The 21,471-nt window shown below is 39.4% G+C and overlaps 1 protein-coding gene across 1 annotated transcript in view; it reads left to right on the forward strand.

The window, feature by feature from the left end:
* The window catches only part of ZBBX (zinc finger B-box domain containing), a 350,269-nt gene that overhangs the window by 306,095 nt on the left and 22,703 nt on the right, over positions 1 to 21,471 (forward strand). The window contains exons 17-18 of the mRNA XM_077488037.1: positions 3,103 to 3,252; positions 21,227 to 21,457. Coding sequence (XP_077344163.1) covers positions 3,103 to 3,252; positions 21,227 to 21,457 — 381 coding nt within the window. The remainder of the gene's footprint in view (positions 1 to 3,102; positions 3,253 to 21,226; positions 21,458 to 21,471) is intronic.

A 21,471-nucleotide genomic window follows, 5' to 3' on the forward strand; every position in this document is an offset into this window, starting at 1 on the left:
ATTTATGCTTATACATGATTGGATACTTGAAGTCAGCATAACTTCACCCCATTCACTAAGCTAAGTGAAGACAACAAGTTGAAGACTGAACAACAAGCTCCATTATCTTAATAAATAAACCCAATATTGTTTACATTGCAAAGTACAGCTAAATAAAATGGCAACCTTTTATGTAGCACCTTCACAAAAGCAGCAGAGCTTATATCTCACCATTCCAACAAAAAGAAGTATCATCTATATAGCAGCAATAACCAGATATCAAATTACAGTAGTGTGAACTGTTAAGCATATGTACATTTTCAAAATCTGACATAAAGATATTAGCCAGACTAGGTGCTTACAATGCTTCTATCAAAACCCCTCAGATTTGTTAAAACAAGATGGTCAGGCCAGAAAACCTAAAAAATGTTGTCAGGCAGAAGTTTATCAAAGATGAAAAGAATTTCTGAAGAAGAATTGCTGCCGAGGTGGAGGTGAAACCAGGAGTACGCACTCCTGTAAGGGCCCACTATTGATCAGAAAATGCTGTAGGCAAGAGTTGCAGGTGATGTCATATCCACTCTTTGGAGCACACACTGGGTACAGACAGAGCAGTGCTTTCTGATTACAGGCAGTCCCCGGGTTACAAACAAGATATGGTCTGCAGGTTTGTTCTTAATTGAATCTGTTTGTAAGTCGGAACAGGCACTTTTTTTTTAAGTGTAGCTCCAGATAAAAAAAAATATTTTTAAGCTTTTTGGATAGCATAGGGAAGGGTTAACACCCCTGCAACGTTTGTTTTGCTGTTTGTGCCCCTGTTGAGAAGATTTCACCTCACGTTCTGTCCCAATGACAATTGAATTTTGAAAATTTTGGTTTGTTGTGGAAACCGCGCTTGGTAATAAAGCATCAGTGGAGGCACCTTTTTCCCATAATAGTTCTTTCAAAAGTGAATTTCCCTTCCTAGGGGTAGATTTCCTCTCACTTCCTGTTGTCTCCCCCTGTTTGTAAGTAGGAGTTGTTTGTAAGTCAGATGTTTGTAACTAGGGGACTGTCTGTACAGGCAATTTATGTAGATCATTATGTAAGTACACACATAATAAATGGTATTTCACTATAGAACGTTTTTTCCATCTTTTTAAGCCTCTGTAACATCATTCTCTGCATGCGTTATGAGCAACTGAAGCTGTTTATGGAACAAAGGTGAAATTGAGTTGAGAACCAAGAATTTCTATCCCTGGGGGCCATTAAATGCTTTTTTGACTCGCTTACTGTACTAGTGCAAGCAGTCAAATAGTTTTGGTGAATACAGGAGAAGTTAGGGGTCACCAAGAGTGTGCATGAAGCATGTATGTGGATTTCATCACTAGAAATTAGGTGAATTTTACACTATATGGAGTTGTTTTGAAGCAGCATGCAGCACTGAGCACTTTGGACTATACCACTGCATTGTGTTGGACTTTATCACATTATCACTGTTATTTATGCTATTAGTATATACATTACTCATAGCAAATTATTACTAATCAATAGTGCTGTTCATAATATAGTTTGAACAGTGCTGTACCCAAAGAAGTTTTGTTTATATAGCAGAACCTGCCAGATCTGCTTAGGTTTGCCCTCCTATTACATAGTTTTGGTAAATCTGGAGGACATTGCACATTCAAATTGTATAGTGTGTGATCAGCTTTAAAGAGCTCAATAGAATTCATATATCTTAAAAATTGGTAGTGCTCCTAATACAGCATGGATTCTCTGAGACTAAGGATTGTAATCAATATTAATGTTCACTTCCAAAGGTTCTAGCAATGCATTTATACTAAGACCATAACCAGTGTTTTACCATAAGCATGTATGAGGGCTTTACACAAATCATATGATATTATCCTCAATAGAACAACAAACTTTCTTTCATCTGCCTGAAACCTCATTATTTGCTATCCCTATTTTGGCTTTGTATATCTTAAGTATATCTTAAGTCTTTAAATCCAAGTAAAATCCAAATTAGGTGACGCATATTGCAGCCTTGGTGCCAGTACAAGGTCCCAAAATCAGTTCTACATACTGTATGGTCATAACAAGTCTTCGTATTGGAGTTCTACCAGTTCTGGAGCCTTTGCCTGTAGTATGTAGGAGTGTGAGCCCTTGTACACACGGTCGGAGAATCCGTTGGAATGTGTCCTATCGGACCGTGTTGTCGGATAATCCGACTGTGTATGGTATGCATCGGACTAATTCCGTCGGAATATCCGTCGGACCCAATTTTCCAACTTGTTGGAAATTTTTCCCGACCAACTGGGCCGATCGGACATACTCCGATCATGTGTAGAGAATTTTGATCGGACCAAGTGCCACGCATGCTCAGATCAAATTCCTACATCAAAGCTATTGGCTACTAGCCTGAATGTAGTCCCATCGTAACGAAATTACGTCATCACGTTCTGAAAGATCGGATTTTTCGACAACTTTGTCCGACCGTGTGTATGCAACAGTTTCGGACAAGATCCGACGGACAAAATCCGACGGGCAAAATCCGACGGATTTGCTTGTCGAAATCTCCGACCGTGTGTACAGGGGCTAAGAGAGGGCAGGTTATCTGGAGAGATCCTGGGAACTTCAAGGATCCCAATTTCTGCAAGAATTGCTGTTTATTAGTATTGAATTAGGCATAAAGTAAGAACTTCAATGCTGACCAAGACCTGCATCTATGCTTTACATATTCAGTTAAATGAATAAATAGGTCGAGGTTTCTGCACTATATCATATACATAAGGAATGTATTACTTATTGGCAGGTTATCAAATTGCTGAATATAAATTAAGTGAGAACTAATAACACATGTTTCTCAGGAATAGGTGCAAAATAATAAGACAAAGCCCATATAATTTGATTATAAATGGTTGAGAAATTATGAAAAACTAAGCCAAAAGTGTTGTGTATTCTGCAATGTTTGAGTAGTGTGATAACTTTACCATATTATTACCATATCATAGTTTGCTCTGTAGAATGTTATGTTAAATAATTATTTAGGAGTGTGTATAGATCTTCCATGTATATATTATGTATATGGTTCTCTATGAATCACTAATATATAAAATAGTTTCCTATTTGCCTTCCATTTAGGTAATAACTACTGGAGACCAGAAAGCAGCTTAAGCAGCTTTGCAGATGAAACTGTTGTTGAAGATATTGTACTTAAGGCGCAGGCTGAGTACAGCAACCGTATTGTAGACCACTGTGCTACTCCAAGATATGTTAGCCAAAGAGTAACTGGTGAGTACACCTAAACTACCGTACTTTTCTTTTATAAATATGTATACTTTGTAGGTTAAAGAAATGCAAATAAATCAGTTACTTAATTCTTAAAATATTATAGTTTTGAAAAAGATTAATAATATTCATTCCTAGCATACAGCAAATAGTTTTTTTTTTTCCAGGATCAGTTACTTTGGCTCCCTGTTACAATTAATCCTAAGTAAATGCTAAAGTGAAATATATAGTTACTGTCAAGCATTCTTTTTTTGAAAAATGTTGGCTGTAAAATCCCCCATACCTACTTTATACATGAAATGGCATAGTATTATATACATTCTTTGAGATATGGATAGAGAACAATTACTCTGGACTACAAGTCTATTCAGTGCCCATCTGCAACAGGTTGTCATTCATACCAAGCAGTTTCAATAGCCGAAGGTACTTGCATAACTAAAATAAGCATTGCCTTTTACAAATACTCTGGAATTGAATATTTACTTTTGCTTATATACATTTGCTTAGATGTCGGCTTCATGCAGACTGAGGGAAATAAAAGGAATATATAAGAAAACACTTTTCTTCTATATTCTTTAATACACTTTTTTAGTTATATTGTGTGGCTTTTGTGTCTTGAAATGTATTCAGTGGGTTGTAACAGCTAACGCTCAACTTCAAGCAAGTAGCTAAATACACAGATGAAGCATATACATGGGAGCTGTTTACCTACCGAAGTTCTGAGATTTTAACAGCTCTGCCACAGTGCACAGCCCAGTCTGGCAGGGCAGGAGACCCAATTTTCTCTGCTGTAGTTCAGTAACACTTCTCCCCACCCTCAGCCTATGCTTGGACAGTGAAAAGAGAAGAAGTAGACTGGTGAGCCCATCTCTCTGTCACTTTGCTCTCTTCGCCAATCATCATGTTCCTCATGAGGAATTCAAGTGATTGGCTACTTGAATTGCTTCTCCCTCAACCACTCTGAGCTTTGCTGTACAGAAACTGCATGAAGCCTACACCAAGTAAAATAAATTTACTTACTCTGCTTGCTTGCAGAAATATTTTAAGGTTGTATCAATGGTGCCCTTTTTTCCCCCCGGAAAGTCCAGGTGCTGCATTCAAACATTGATAAAAACTTCTAGGTCCAGGTCTGCTCAATACCTGCTTACATAATATGAATGAGTCAGCGGTATATATCTGAAATACCACAAAACAAAACTAAAATGCAGGCTTTGACTCTAAGCTCCACCAAAAACACATGCCAGTGGGGAAAAAATACTCCAGAAACTGATAGATCTCTCAAACAGAAATATCTTATATTACGAAATGTATTCATATCAAGATACAAAGCGAAAGCACACATTTAAAATGCTTGGCCAAGTATAAGAAGCTAAAAGAAACAAACCAGCACCCTCATATAAGGTTTCAAAATTATACTACCCATTGTCCTTATGTAGATCATCAGAAATTGAATTATATTAAATTGGATGTAACCCCTGCCATTTCAGACATAGGCTTCAAGGGACCCGACACACATTGTACAGTGTTCCATAAGTGTCCATCAAATGAAAAAGTTATGATATATATGCAACTGGACTACGCATAACTCAACAAGTTGCACAATGTTCCATAAAGGTTAGATCCCATCCGTTGGAATACTAAATAATATATTTTCAATTGGACTGTGTATAACTTTACTCTGTGTCCAACAGTTATATTTCATATATAGTTCTTCAGAGTGCATTAAAAGAATCCATGCCAGTGATATACAACTCCCATAAGTAAACTGTGCAGTAAAGTCAAGTCTTCAACAGGTTATAGAAGATAAATCATTCACATACGAATAAACCCATACAGACACATGGAATGCACATTCATGTATCCATTAGCCCCAGAGAAGATAAAAATCCAGCACTTTGCAGTCACCAAATGCTTTGCCACCTTACATGCTTCCCACAGACATATCCATCAGCTTGTGGGAGGTCAAAATTTGATGTGGGATAAATTCATCCACAGTAAGCATAAGTACAATCTTAATGGGGCTATATACAATGCGCCTCAGGATCAACTTGATATACAGTATACACTCACCAGACACTTTATTAGGTATACCTGTTCAATTGCTTGGTAACACAAATTGCTAATCAGCCAAACATATGGCAGCAACTCAATTCATTTACAATGCCTTGCAAAAGTTTTCACCCCCTTGACATTTTTCTTGTTTTATTGCCACACAACCTGGAATTAACATTGATTGTTTGAGGATTTGCATCATTTAATTTACAGAACATGTCCACAACTTTGAAGATTTTTTATTTTTTTTTAATTATGAAGCAAACGACAAAATAACAGAAAAAGTCAATGTGTATAACTATTCACCCCCCAAAAGTCAATACTTTGTAGAGACACCTTTTGCAGCTATCACAGCTCCAAGTTGCTTTGGATAAGTCTCTATGAGCTTGCAACATCTTACCTCTGGAATGTTTGCCCATTCCTCCTTGCAACTGCTCCAGCTCCTTCAAGTTGGATGGTTTGTGCTTGTGAACAGCGATAACTCCCTGGCGGTACGATTATTTTGGATTTTGGGTGCTGAAAGCGGTACCATTGTTTTGCATGAAAATTTGGCGTTTTATATTGTAGTCCTGTAATTCTTAGGCCGCGTACACACGGGCGGACTGTTCGCCCAACGTTGTTCGTCAAACAATCCGACAAACAGTCCGCTCAAAATTTGCATGAACAGACTTGACCACACACGATGAACGAACAGTCCGCTGAAAGCGTGCGCGATGACGTGAAGGGCACGTACGACGGGACGAGAAATACGACGTCCAATACACTGCAATGCAACCTTCGCCGTGTAAATCCTTTCTGAGCATGCGCGAAACTTAGTTTGTCGAACAAGCCTACACACGAGCGGACTGTCTGCTGAAACCAAGTTTCAGCGGACTGTCTTACGGAAATTCCGAAAAACTTTGTTCGTCAGACTGTCCGCTGAAACTGTCCGCTGAAGCCCACACACGAGCGGACTGTCCGCTGAAACACTGTTCAGCGGACTGTCCGCTGAAACACTGTTCAGCGGACAAAGTTGGGCGAACAGTCCGCCCGTGTGTACGCGGCCTTAGCAATAACTCACTTAAATCTGTCCAAACCAGAGTCTAGCAGACATCCCGGGTATGATAAAGTTTGAAAAATGAAATCATAAATTATAATATAATAAATAATTATAAATAATTGTACCAAATAATAATATAACAATAATACTAAATATTCAATAATGTAATCAAAACAAAAACACTGAACACTGTCATTACTTTTCAGTATTTGATGACGGATCTCCCCACAAATCGCTGTCGCTTAATTCTGCGAGTGATTCCAATTTATTATCGCTGTTTTCTAGCTGGTCTAAAACCATTTTTGATGTAAAGGGACAGTTTTGGTTGCTATGGACAATCTCCAGTTTCCAGGCATAAAGAACAGTTTTTATAATATAAAACTGCATGCAGGGCACTGGGCAGACCACTAGGGACAAAGGGGATGTTAAATGATTACATACAGCAATGTAATCTGTAAGATTACATTATACTGTATGTATACTGTGTGTTTCACTTTTTGAATTTGGCGCCGATCTCCGTCTCCATGCGTCGCAACGCTCGCAGGGAAGGGAGATCGGTGATGTGATGAATCGAGCGAGACACGGCTCGCTCGTACAGTGGGGGGACATCGCTGGATCCAAGTGAGAAGGTAAGTAAGCGTCCTCCTGGATCCAGCGATGCGGTCCTGAGTCTGGCTTGGGGTTACCGCTTTTGGCATAAAAATGCCACCCCGAGCCAGACTCTGGGAATACTGTCAGGGGGGTTAAGTCTGACCACAGATTCTCTATTGGATTGAGGTCTTGGCTTTGACTAGGCCATTCCAACACATTTACATGTTTCCCCTTAAACCACTCATGTGTTGCTTTAGCAGTGTGTTTGAGGTCATTGTTTTGTTGGACGGTGAACCTCTGTCCTAGCATCAAATCACACACAGAGTGGTACAGGTTTTGCTCAAGGATATCCCTGTATTTAGCACCATCCATCTTACCCTTAACTCTGACCAGTTTCCCAGTCTCGACTGCTAAAAAACATGGTGTTCTTTGTGTGATGTGATGTGTTGGGTTTGCATCAGACATAGCGTTTTCTTTGATGGACAAAAAGTTAAATTTTAGTCTCATCAGACGAGAGCACCTTCCTCCATACAGTTTGGGAGTCTCCCACATGCCTTTTCGCAAGTTCAAAACGTGCCGTTTTGTTTTTTGCTGAAAGCAATGGCTTTCTTCTGGCCACTCTGCCATAAAGTCAAACTCTATGGAGTGTACGGCTTATTGTCATCTTATGTGTAGATACTCCAGTCTCTGCTGTGGAACTCTGCGGCTCCTGCAGGGTTACCTTGGGTTTCTGTGCTGCCTCTCTGATTAATTCCCTCTTGCCTGGTCTGTGAGTTTTGGTATGCAGCTGTCTCTTGGCAGGTTTACTGTTGTGTCATGTTCTTATCATTTAGTTATGATAGATTTGATGGTGCTCCTAGGGATCATCAAAGATTTGAATCATTTTTTATAACCTAACCCTGACTTTACTTCTCAACAACATTGCCCCTTACTTGTATGGAGAGTTCCTTGGTCTTCATGGCAGTGTTTGGTTAGTGGTGTCTCTTACTTAGGTGTTGCAGTCTCTGGGGCCTTTCGAAAAGGTGTGTATGTAATGACAGAACATGTGACACTTAGTTTGCTCACAGGTGGACATAATTTCACTAATTTTGTGACTTCTGAAGGTAATTGGTTGCACCAGAGCTTTTTATGCGCTTCATAACTATATATATATATATACAAAAAGGGAAAACACTGCGCTATAGTTTGTGAAGAGATGGCCACAACAGCCACAACAGCAGCCAACACCAAAAACAAACAAAGTTCAACAGATAAAATAATAAAAACAGTGTAGCGCTTCAATGATAATAAATGTAATCAACATAAATTATAAAAATAATAATGATATAACAAAAATCGCTAAAAGTCCAACATTAGGCGCTCATTCCACTATGTAGATGGCATAGGAGTGACCAAACCGTCACAGAGAAGGAAAATGTTGTACTAGACGAATGTATTCATGTGGGTCTACTTGATTGTAAACATCAGAGAAAAGTAGATAAATACTTCTTACCGGAACAGTTGGACTCACACAGTCATATGACGGTTGAGTCTAGAAGGCTTGAGGTCACAATCTGGGACCAAGGAGTGTAAGGAGAGAGGTCTGTTGAGCTGATGGAAGAGCTCCGGGCGGTTGTAGGCTCAATGATGGATCCTTTCAGATGGAACGTCAAAGTAATCAAGCTCAGACGCAGCCCGTTGTCCCAATACTCCAACCTCCCCCGGATGAGGAGGGGGGTGTTGTGAAGTTTTAAACCAAAACAATGGAAAAAAAGAAGAAAAGGCTCCACATGGTGCGGGTCAAACGATATAAAAAATGTTGGTTTATTGAAGTCAAAAGGTAATTAATGACTTGGTGATCACATAAAAAAACAAAATTAAATTAAAAGCAATGTGGGGTGCCAACAGCTCGCCCGACGCGTTTCGACATATGTGTCTTCAACTGGGGCATGGGGCATGAGTTTGGAGTATTGGGACAACGGGCTGCGTCTGAGCTTGATTACTTTGACGTTCCATCTGAAAGGATCCATCATTGAGCCTACAACCGCCCGGAGCTCTTCCATCAGCTCAACAGACCTCTCTCCTTACACTCCTTGGTCCCAGATTGTGACCTCAAGCCTTCTAGACTCAACCGTCATATGACTGTGTGAGTCCAACTGTTCCGGTAAGAAGTATTTATCTACTTTTCTCTGATGTTTACAATCAAGTAGACCCACATGAATACATTCGTCTAGTACAACATTTTCCTTCTCTGTGACGGTTTGGTCACTCCTATGCCATCTACATAGTGGAATGAGCGCCTAATGTTGGACTTTTAGCGATTTTTGTTATATCATTATTATTTTTATAATTTATGTTGATTACATTTATTATCATTGAAGCGCTACACTGTTTTTATTATTTTATATATATATATATATATATATATGTGTATGTATATGTATATATTTTTCTAATTTTACTTCACCAACAGACTATTGTGTTCTGATCCATCACATATAATTCAGATTAAAAAAATTGAGGTAAAAAGCCAAGTGGGGTGAATACTTTTGCAAGGCACTGTAGGCTTCTAGACGTGGTGAAGATGACTTGCTGAAGTTCAAACTGAGCATCAGAATGAGAAAGAAAGGGGATTTAAGATACTTTAAACGTGGCAGGGTTGTTGTTGCCAGACGGGCTGGGCTGAGTATTTCAAAAACTGCTAATCTACTGGGATTTTCTTGCACAACCATCGCTAAGGTTTACAGAGAATGGTCTGAAAAAGAGGTGTGGACTAAAATGTCTTGATGTCAGAGAATAGGTAGACTGGTTCAAGATGATAGAAAGGCAACAGTAACTCAAATAACCATTTGTTACAACCAAGGTATGCAGAATACCATCTCTGAATGCACAATACATCGAACCTTGAAGCAGATGGGCTGCAGCAGCAGAAGACCACACCAGGAGACGCTCCTGTCGGCTAAGAACAGGAAACTGAGGCCTACTCAACAGACCAGGCAATGTTTTTCATCTTCTATTTTCCAGTTTTGGTAAGCCTGTGTGAATTGTATAATTCACACAGAGCTTACCAAACTGGACAATAGAAGATGAAAAACATTGCCTGGTCTGTTGAGTCTTGATTTCAGCTTCAACATTTAGATGGTAGGGTCAAAGTTTGGAGTAAACAACATGAAAGCATGGATCCATCTTGCCTTGTATCAACGATTCGGGCTGGTGGTGGTGGTGTAATGGTGCGGGGGATATTTTCTTGGCACACTTTGGACCCTTTAGTACCAACTGAGCATCGTTTATATGGCCTACCTATATAGTATTGTTGCTGAACATGTCCATCCCTTTATGAATACACTGTACTCATCTTCTGATGGCTACATCCAGCAGGATAATGCACCATGTCACAAAGCTCAAATCACCCCACGACTGGTTTCTTGAACATGGCAATGAGTTCACTGTACTCCAATGGCCTCCACAGTCACCAGATCTCAATTCAATAGAGCACCTTTGGGATGTGGTGGGAGATTTGCATCATGGATATGCAGCCAACAGATCTTTAACAACTGCAGCAACTACGTGAATCTATCAAGTCAATATGGACCAAAATCTCTGAGGAATGTTTCCAACACCTTGTTGAATCTATGCCACAAAGAATTAAGGCAGGTCTGAAAGCAAAAGGGAGTCCAACTGGTACTAGCAAGGTGTACCTATTAAATTGACCGGTGAGTGTATATACAAGTGGTTTGCGATTCTTATTAATCCCAAGGTCTAAAACTTTAAATTTCAATTCAATATTTTGTTCACTCTAACATGAATTTTCGGTGGAGTTTAGATTCAAAGTCAGGTTTTTGGTTTTGCTTTGCTGCGTGTAGTCACCATTAGACATGAATGACTGTGCATGGCTGTGCTTTATGTATATGGCTGTGCTATTCTATACTTGAGTATGGCGTACAAGTGTATGCAAAATAGATCATTTTCGATTTCGTATATGTCCATACGTGAGCACCATACCCAAGTTGTTCATGTCTATGGGCCACTATATATTGTACACTTGAGTATGGCATACAAGTGTATGCAAAAATAGATCATTTTCGATTTCGTATATGTCCATACGTGAGCACCATACCCAAGTTGTTCATGTCTATGGGCCACTATATATAACACATGGGCTTTCCAGCAGGGGAAATATGCTGGCATTTACATTTCACGGGCTCATACACCTATGTGCAAGAAAACTAAAAGTGTATCTACAGCATACATATATCTATCTTCCATGTTCCACGTTCCATTTCTATTCCATATAGCTCTTTCTATCTCTTTCTATTTATATGAAATATGTGTTTGTTATATGTGCATATGTGTTTATTTGTTTTTGTATCCCTGTCCAAGCTTTTTTTTTTTTTTTTTGCTATATGGCATTCCCTGCTATTGTAATCTATTCATTTGGTTTCCAGAAAGCATAAAAAATGTTTTCTTTGTAAAATGCTTGTTTTGTTACATACCTATGGCGCTATTGCAGAACTAATTACATTTCATATCCCCATAAAAGTTGCCAGTTTAACATGAATATTTATAAGAAACGATGATGAGTTTTCACACAGTCCTCAGTATAGTTTATAGTCTCCATAAGTTCCATTTCAAGGGTGACCTTTGAAAATATTTGAAAGTATGATCACTTTAATATGTTTCTTCGCAATATACAAAGAACGCTAGCAGAACTGGTTCATGCGTATTTAGACCTTCAGCAGCAGCTAATCATTTTTATGCATTCATTTTGATGTTCGGAAACACCAAGACCTTAGGCTAGATGGGAAAACACACATCCGCTCTCTTACTTTACTTTACTATAGAAACACGTCTCAAAGGTTCATTACTGTATTTAAGGAAGTCTCGTGGCTTGCTTCCAGCATGGATGACAATTAAAGTCGGCCAAGATAGCAAATATATTTCCTGCTGAATTTATTCACAAAGGTTGCAGGCCTTCATCAATTCTTTCTAGAGAACAGCAGCTACTGCGTTTTATGTTCAGCAGGCTGTGCTCAGCGAGGACCTTTTTATATTTAGAACCTTCATATCTCTTCTGGTCTCTTTCTGTTCTTTGTTTGTATACTTAATGTGACACCAAGCCAAGAAAATTAGTGCTTTCACTGTTATCTTCCCGCAAGAGTCAGAGTTTCACCGGAATATAACATAGCTTTGATAGAAGTACTGTTGGTCAAGTGCCGTGTGTGACAGCATATTATAATGCCTGGGAGTTTGTATGATGTGTTTCCTGCTAGAGAAAGAGAGAATTCCTGGATTTTCTTATTCTTAGCCATTGTACTTGTCTGTAGTGATAAGTATTGTGATTTTGAGGTACTTGACCTTTCTGTAGTGATCTCTCAAACTAATTATAGTGCTCATTTTACAAGGACTTGTATGTGACGTTCAGAACCATAAATAAACAGTAATAATAATGTCACAAAGAAAGGACACAGGGGGAAATCACCGAGGTTATAGTCATTAGTAACAAAAATGTTTACGTGTCAACATAATCTTGCAAACAATGAGTTTTTATAAAATGTATTCAGTTTATATGGTTGCTAACACTTCCAAGCAGAAAACCTCACATACAAAATGTCTGGACTAGGCAACAATTATAAATACAGTATGTAGGAATCCTGAAATGGGAATTTTATGCAATCTGCATGTTTATAAATGTATTAATACGAATAAAAAAAGTCAAAGCTGAACTCCAAACATAAAAGTAAATAACATTGGTTAAATTCAGTTTTGTTGAAATAATGCATTTGAAATGCAACTTTTGTGAGTAAGTGTTCAATCCTGCTTGTCACCCACTGTACGCCAGCACTAGAAGATGGAGAGGCAGCACTAGGAGCCAAACAAATGAGCAACATGCACATGTTCACACAAGGAGCATGCTGACAGGAGGAGACCAGAGAGATGATCTTATCTGTCTGCTGCTCCTTCTTCACTGTCCAATCACAACCTGTGGGGTAGGGAGGCGACCAAGGTTTATTGCTTTTTTGTAATGGAGAAAATCAGGGAAAAAGTTTTTGGAAAGAGTCTGGAATTGTCATTGTATTTGTTACAGGTCAAAAAGTTCAGTTAGATAAACCCATGTGATATCAGGGGCCTGACCTTTGTACATTAAATTGCACAATTGCTACACAATTGCAGACTCAACTGTGCAGGATCAACATGATTTTTTTTAGGTGTGAATACCACACTGATTTGTTGACAAATCTCCCCACAAATATATACCTATTGGGGTTATCCATTCTTTGCCCTTACTTTAAAATGATGACACCTGGCATTATTTACAGTGGGGGTGCATGTGTTAGTATCATAGCATAGACAGGTCATTAACCTTTAAGAGGAGGTCCAGCCTGGGTGAAAAAAATTAAGCCAGAAGCCACACATATTGTAGCTGCTGACTTTTAATATCGGGGCACTTACCTGTCCAGGGTGCACACAATGTCAACACCCCAGCCGATCTTTGGATCGATTACCCAGGTTCTGCTGCCACCGTTCCTGGTAAGGGTACCCAGCAGTGTAACCTTTCAGCGTTACTTCCAGTTCCCTACTGCGCATGCAAGAAGCGTGCTGCTAATTGGCCTGGTGGGGAGGGAAGTGGGGGGGGGGGGGCGAACTTCCAGGAGATGGAGCCACGGCAAGTTTGCATTTCATTCTAGTTAAAAACACATCTAGACAACAATGTCCTGAACTTCTTTTAATCCAAATAGGCTTGAACAAATATAGTTAACCTGCATCTGCCAAAAATATCTTATTAGTGGTTGAACAATGTTTACTACGAACGATTACTGTGCCCATGAACCTGAAACTTGCCATTTTAAACTGTACAATAGTAAAGAAAAGCACACGGAGCAGCACAAATGCAATAAGAAGAATAGGAACACATGACAAAATACTTTTTTGCAGCACTCTCGATTCTTCTGTACTGATCTTGCTCCCTCAATTTGAGGTTTGACCATTGTTTCCTCAGTTGATTCTTTGATCGCCGTACCCCAAAATTCTTATGCAGACTTTTCACAACTTTAGTCATGATCTTGGCTTTTCTCACATTTGGGTTGGTGTACGGTCCATGATTCTCATCATAGTCGGCCCTCTTCAAGATGTCCACCATCTTCACCATCTCTACAAAGGACATATTAGAGGCCTTAAATCTCCTGTGGGATTGGGACATTCGTGGCTCTGGTCTTTCATTGTTGCTGCTGTCTTCATTCACTTGTTCTTTCTCTGCCATGTGCTCTCCCACTGTGCTGAAAGAGAAGGGGTGGGGAATATACTATAAAGAAGGTCAGGGGTGGGCGGATTTTCACGCATGTGCAATGTATATAAAGGATAGCACGTGTGCATCATACGTACGAAAGTGACAGCCAGGAGATGGTGGGGGTAAGTGGCAGCCAGGAGGTTGGCGGGTCCAGTAGCCTGACCAAATCCCAGGTCCCTCCCCTCCGCCTTCAACAAAAAAGGCCAAGGAAGGGGAGGGGCATGGAGGAGTCAGCATTTGGGTTAATTCGGCAGACTTCTGCGGCCCTCAGAACCCACCTCAGTCTTTTTGAGGCCTATGGCTGCCAACAAAATGCAGGAAATGGAGGTGGGCCAACGCCTCTTTTGTGGGGAAGTGATATATATATATATATATGGCCCTAAATAAGGGGTTGAGGGGCAAAGCAAGCAAAACAAGCAGAACAAGCAAAATCCACCTGTGAGTTGGACCATCCTCCACCTCCTGCCACAACTCCAACACCAGAGCCACAGCCTGGAAGCAAGTGTGGAAGGAAGCTTGTAAGGAAGACACCTGCTGCTGTTCCTGATCTCTTGGAGTCCAGGACCAGATTGTGTTCCCTATTAAATAGACTCCTCAGGCTCCCAATTTTGCCTGTCAAATTGTTGATGTGTGCCCTGGGGTTCAAAGGCTTCACTAATTTCACCAGTTTATCTAGCGTTGCCTTCCTCTTTATTTTGTTATGCCTCCTAATAAATGTATACTTTTTTTGTCCAAAATCACTGGCTATGTGATAAAATTAAAAAAGGACAGTTTGTTTTGTGAGTAGGCAGGTACATTTCAAAAAGACAATGTCAAATTAACAAGGGACACCAACACCAACCAATCTCTTTGAGGTTAAAACATACAAGATAATAATTGTGTTGTGGTAACTTGACACACAAAATGAATAAAAATATTATGGAGATCACTAGAAAAAAAAATAAAAAACAGGAGATTAAAAAAAAAAGATTACTATAAACAAAAGTAAAAAAAAATATTCTGGAGATCTGGTGGAAAAAAAATATTATTCATGAGATCACAAGAAATAATAAAGAAATCAGTTTGTCAGAAATCTGTGACTATCAGCAGCAAAACAACTTCATTATTCTAGTATTATAAAGAAAAGAATGCACTGCATTAAAAGATTTCAACATTTGCAGTGTGACGAATGTGCTATCTCCATTACGAACAGTAGTTTTACCAGACCAAGCGATTCCATCTCGTAATTGATTCAGAGCATGCGTGGAATTTTGTGCATTGGAATTGTGTACACCCGCTCGGAATTACCGACAACGGATTTTGTAGGTGGAAAATTTGAGAACCAGCTCTCAAATTTTTTTTGAGCGGAAATTCTGACAAAAAATGTCCAATTCAACCTACACACACTCGGAATTTCCAAAAACAAGCTCCCATCGAACACACGGAAGATCTTTTACCTTAATGCATAGAGTGCCTTAAAGTAAAAAAAATAAAAAAATTACCTGTTCAATCACTTTAGTAGTGAAGCCTGAAGCTTTGTTGCTATGGGTTTCTTATTTTCCCTTCTTTCATTATTATAGATTTGCATTCAGCATCTATATCATTACGTGGAGTCTCACGATAGGTACTGAGGTGAATTGTATATTTAAAAATTTGAGGCTAACAATGCACTGTCTATGATGCCAACTGGTTTGCATCCACACTTGCACACCTCTTTTCTAACTGATGCCATCTTTTGTTAATAATTTAAACAACATAATATATTAAAATATTAGTAGTGCACATTAGTTACATGGCATTATGTCTTTTTGTAGAAAATCTTCATTTGTATACTGTCCTAAACAAGGCACAAACTGTTCTTTCATAATAACTTTTTCACCACCTTATCCAGAGAGACTTCAACTTTGACAATTTTACTGCTCTGCTTCATTACTGCTATTTTACTTACCATCCATCACTTCCTACACATGTTAATATGAAGTTAATATAATTCTGATGTATTTTTTTATTCCTTGTATCAGTCACTGATTTCCTGTCCTCAGAGTATTAGGCTGCTCTCAATTCCTCTCCTCCTCCCAGACATTTCAAATTATATGAACCTTCTCCCCCATGTCTAATGTTTTATAGTTCTCCTGCCTTCAGCATACCGAATAATGCATAGTCCTCTGCCCCCTTTGGTAATGACCCTAGAAGCAATCAAAGTTGTTTTAAAGAACCAACAGTTACAATATACTGCATAAATTATTGCAATGTATCAAATATTAAAGTCATCTGTGTTTACACCGATGTTCTAATTGTACCATGTATTACAACGCAGTAAGGGTGAGCAAAGTGAAATTTAACCAAAGTATAAACTCAGTTTTGCTCACTAGTGCTTACAAGAAATGATCTTGGAAAAAATAGAGGGTGCATCTTTTTTTGGGGGGTGGGGAGATATGTGGGATGATTTAGTTGTATGTTTTGTAATTGTTATGCGTTTCTTTGTGTACTTTAATCTATATTTGTGCATTGTCATTTCACTTTTTTATTTTTATTTTTTTGATGTCTGTTTTTTTCTGCTAAATAAAAAAAAAAATCACAAAATAATTAGGCTAATAAGGGGTTGTTTTATGACACAAGAACAGTTCTAGTATAATTGGAAATAACTTCTGTATGATTTTTTTGTACTTTGGTACAAATGTGATACTTGCGCATCCTGCATTGAACATTAAATCTTTTATGCAAGTCATTTTCAAAACGGAGCCTATAGTCTGTTGTTTCTTTTTCAGTTACTTACTGTAGGGACAATTTTAGATGAAATTAACTAATCTCCAAACCTTTTTTCCTGCTGGAGAATATAAAAATACAGAACCAAATACTCAGTGCAGGGCATATCATGAAATCAGTGGGCCCGTGTGCAACATCAAAAGTGGGCGCTAGGCATAGAGAAAATAATAATGTGGAGTACCTAGAGTGCTGTGGCGAACGGTGGATGTGGTTTAAACGGCACTAAATATTGGGTTGTGGTTAGAATGTCGTAATGTTAAATGGGTAATGTATAGTGTGCAGTGTATGGTGGTGGGAAGTATGTGCAGGAGAGGAGTGTTAAGACTATGGTGGCAGGTGGTATGTACATGGAAAGGAGTGCAGTTTGTATGGTGGCTAATAGTATATACTGGAAAGGAGAGCAGAGTGTAAGGTGGTGGGTAGAATATACAGGAGGAGTGTGGAGTGTATGGCGGCAGGTAGTATATACAGGAGAGGAGTGCAAAGTGTATGGCAGTGGGGAGTATACACAGGAGAGGAGTACAGAGTGTATGGCAGTGGGTAGTTAGTGCAGGGGGAAGAATGCAGATGGTAGGAATGTATATGGTCCATAGTCATTGCTCCAGCATTACAGAGGCCACTGGGCAGGGGCATGCATGGAGCAACTTACGCTGACTACAGGCACACAGCAGCAGTACTGGCCTCCCACCATTCTGCAGACACTGTTCTCACCCCCTCCCTGCCTCTACCCCATACAGTAGACATCTTTTTTGCGAGCAGCACTGGAGCACACTAAGCGAGAGTGCTGGGAGAAGTGGAGGGAGGAGAATCCAGGTTTAGTGGCGCTGTATGTACTTAGTGACAGGCGCAGCTGTAGTGCCTGACACATGTCTCAGCTATGGGTGCGGTGCATACGTTGCACCTAGGGATGATACTCCACTGGTTTAGAAGTTGATAAAACAGTATACCAGTACCAGTATACAACATTCCCAGTTCAGACTCTCCCCCTAAATTAGCCTCAATACAGACTTTTTTCCACTCCTGGCTCTCTAGTCTGAAGAGATGGTATAGCAGGACATGCAGTGTGTGACTTGGTCCTTAGAGCCCACTGTCTGGTAGAAACCCTCTGCACTGAGTTTTTTTCTGTCAGCCTGCTACGTGGATGCAAAAGGGTAACCAAGTCAAGGAGGAGCCAGCAGGGAGCTATGGATCAAATACATTCACCGCCCTCCTCCATTCCCACACAGACGTTCACTCCTTATCTCCACACACCCCATTCAGCAGCGCTGCTGATAAACTAAATGGCTCACTGCCCCCAGCACATACCCACAATCCCTGGACACAGCAGAGGAAGTCTTCCTTCACAAACTGGTTTTCAGCTGATGGACGCAGGTCACAAAGAATCAAACCTCAATTAAAGCCAGTGAAGGAAGACATCTTTTTCTGTCTCCAGTCATCACCCTGGTGCAGGGAGCAGTCACACTGACTAGCTGTGAGCATACAGCACCACCAACCTAGCCCTGTCCCCTGGAGTCTCTGAGCTCCCAGAACTATAATCCTAGTATCGGAAAATGCGGCTCATTGGGTATCACCGGGAGGCCAGGGCACCAAAGGAGCAATGGCTCAGGAGAAAGTGAGTGTGTCCTGTGCAAATGCAACTGTTGTCATTTCTAGCAACATTGGCAAGACGTTTGTGTGGCCTGCAAGGGGTACCAGTGAGCACAAGAAATGCAGAGCTGCCCTGATCCAGCATCGGGCAACATGCTGAGGGAGCACCAGGCTATGATAACAGCTATCTCTCCAGTGAGGTGGAGGTCCTTTTGAATGTGTTGACCTCTCAAATATCAGTGGATGTTGCATTGCTAATCCACATCACCTCTCTTGATATTAAATTACTTTTGTTATCATGACCCCTCTCTATCCAGAATGGACATTGTTAAGCATTAGAATGGGCAATGTTAATCAGTAGGAGTAATAAAAGTATTTGCAATACAAGTCAAATTGTATGGATTAATGTCTACTTTACAATACACGTTTACAGTATGAAAAATATCCCCATAATAAAGGTCATCTTCCTTAACATAAAAGACTTACCATGTGGTTGCCGACATGAAACATTTGAGAACCATTATAATATTAAAGGTAGGCAGCAGGAAATATAATATCAGATAAGTAATGCAAGGGTCATGATTGGATTGTACTGTAATGCAAAGCAATACTTATGGACTACAGTATTTCTGCACTGTATATTGCTGCCAACTAATCACTGAAATTCACTTACAGAGCTCTGATATTTATTGCTACGTTGTACTTCAGTAGAATTTCGGTCCAAATAAGTGTATACAAGGCATCTATGTCAACAAAACTTAATTCATTTTCAATGAGATGCAAACCATACCCCTAGAAAATCAGTCTACTCATTTTGGCACTTTCCAGACAGCGTTAACCAGGTTGCTTCTTATGTGTAATTAATGCGGATGTCAATAATAGCTCCAACATCATTCCCCAGCACTATATTTATAATGGATACTTTTATGTTAGAGACAAATATTTTGCATGTAATTATTGTTATAAGCAAAACTTCTAAATATGTGCATAAAGTTGATCTAAATATGGTAATAAAGAACACCTAGCAAGATTTTTATTACATCTACACTGTCTTTGTATGCACATTATTTGTTAGGACAAGTATACATTTAATGTTACCTTAAAACAAGTTATGTTTATAATATATATCTTTATCTCCTTTAGAATTGCATGATTACTATTTTCACCTCCATGGAGAATTTGACATTTCCTTCTAGTGTCCTTCAGATATGCTGACTTTGTTTTGTAATAGCCAAAATGTCTACCCTACAGTGACATGTAATCCAGAACTAATATAGCTATTCTATAATCTCATTCACTGAAGCTGACATTCAGCATTTACTATTATGGGCACTGGGGATAATGTGCAGAGAAGACAACTCGTTCCCCAGGCTTTTTGATATGTTTTGCACCAAAGACCCAGAGTAAAAGAATCCTATGTGTTGTGTTCATGTACCCTATCAATCCTTATTAATAGCTCAAAACTATCCTGTGTACATTTTTGTATATAAACCTCATTATGGCTTATTTGTTAACATGAAAATATAGGCAGACTGTCATATGAAAAAAACAGGGAGGATGCAATTGCAGACTTCTCATTCCCTGCTGCTATGCTGACCCCTTTGCTTCAATACTCAAAATTACTGACCCAGAAACATGTACATAAAAACTTCACACTTTAATATTGCTTTCCTGAACTACATACTAATTCCAGGTCAGTAGCTCAGAAAATGTCATTCCCCATATTTTTTACTATCATTAATTTGATTAAGTGGAAATTTCTCTTGAAGTATAGTAACTAAGTGCATATCTTTTTATCATATGTTTTTTTTTGTAAGAGGAAAGACTCTGTACTATTGCCTGGCAGCCCAGTCTCATATAAAACCTCAAATAATTATCTCCCACTTTTAAGAGCTCAAACTTCTGAGCTTTAGTAGTCCCTTGTAGGAAAACAATTGCATCTGGGCTCTATACACTAGGGTGCTTATATATATTTTAAACAAAGGACCAGTTCAGTGTCCTTTAGACTGTTGGGAAGTTTAGAATGTGACCAGTGGTAAGTTGAGTAAAAAAAAATGTCATGGCATCGATGGTCAGTGAAAATCAAATATGTCCCATGGTCATTGATCCCTAAGAGCAAAAAAAAAAACCCTGCATTTAAGCAAATGGAACCTGCTGCCACATATACTAAGAAACAGCAAGCAGAGGGCTGGACCACTCTGTACAGTCCAGTGGAATGTATGAAGATTGTATTTCCAAACTTAATGGAAAGGAAGAGAATCACACTTACCAGTCTTGGCACTTTTAGAATCTCATGTTTCCAGGTAATCGCAGTGCTCCTTTGGCCTCATCAACATTGAGTACCATTTGACCTCCACCTAGCTTGTCTAATAGTTGTCCAGGGGGCTCCCTGGGTACACTTCTGGTCCCAGAATGTTACAGCCTTTCCTGCAGGTTAAATGATGCATAGCTTTACATTAATTTCTTCCATTCCAGTCCCCTATGCCAGTTAATGATCAGAATGTAACTCTTTCTGCCTGGGAGACTGACTGAAAGGCCCTTTGATGTATTCCAGGTATCTCCTAGTTTATAAAAATCACTATGTGCAAAAAGAAGGTACCAGCATAATATATTTAAATGTATAGTGTTTAATGCAGAGTTAACAAAAATGGGAAAAAACAGGTAATGATTTCTACCTAATATTATTATAACCATTACAGGAATTCACACTGGAAGAGCGTTTTCTGCCAACTCACTGCACAGAGTATCTGGACCTTTGAACCATTCAAGGCCTAGCACTGCAAGAGAAAGACCAATGTCCAGGGCTGCCTCAGAGATCCTAGAGATCGAGTTTATTGACTCGGCAGACAGACATGACCATCTCTTTGAAGATGAAAATGAAAGAGAGACTTTAGCTGTCCTGGAAAAAGAGCTAAATGCTTTAAAATCAAGTATGTAAATCCTT

The sequence above is a fragment of the Lithobates pipiens genome, unplaced genomic scaffold, assembly GCF_037356315.1.
Source record: "Lithobates pipiens isolate NorthernLeopardFrog02 unplaced genomic scaffold, aLitPip1_a1.2 Scaffold_18, whole genome shotgun sequence".
NCBI lineage: Eukaryota > Metazoa > Chordata > Amphibia > Anura > Ranidae > Lithobates > Lithobates pipiens.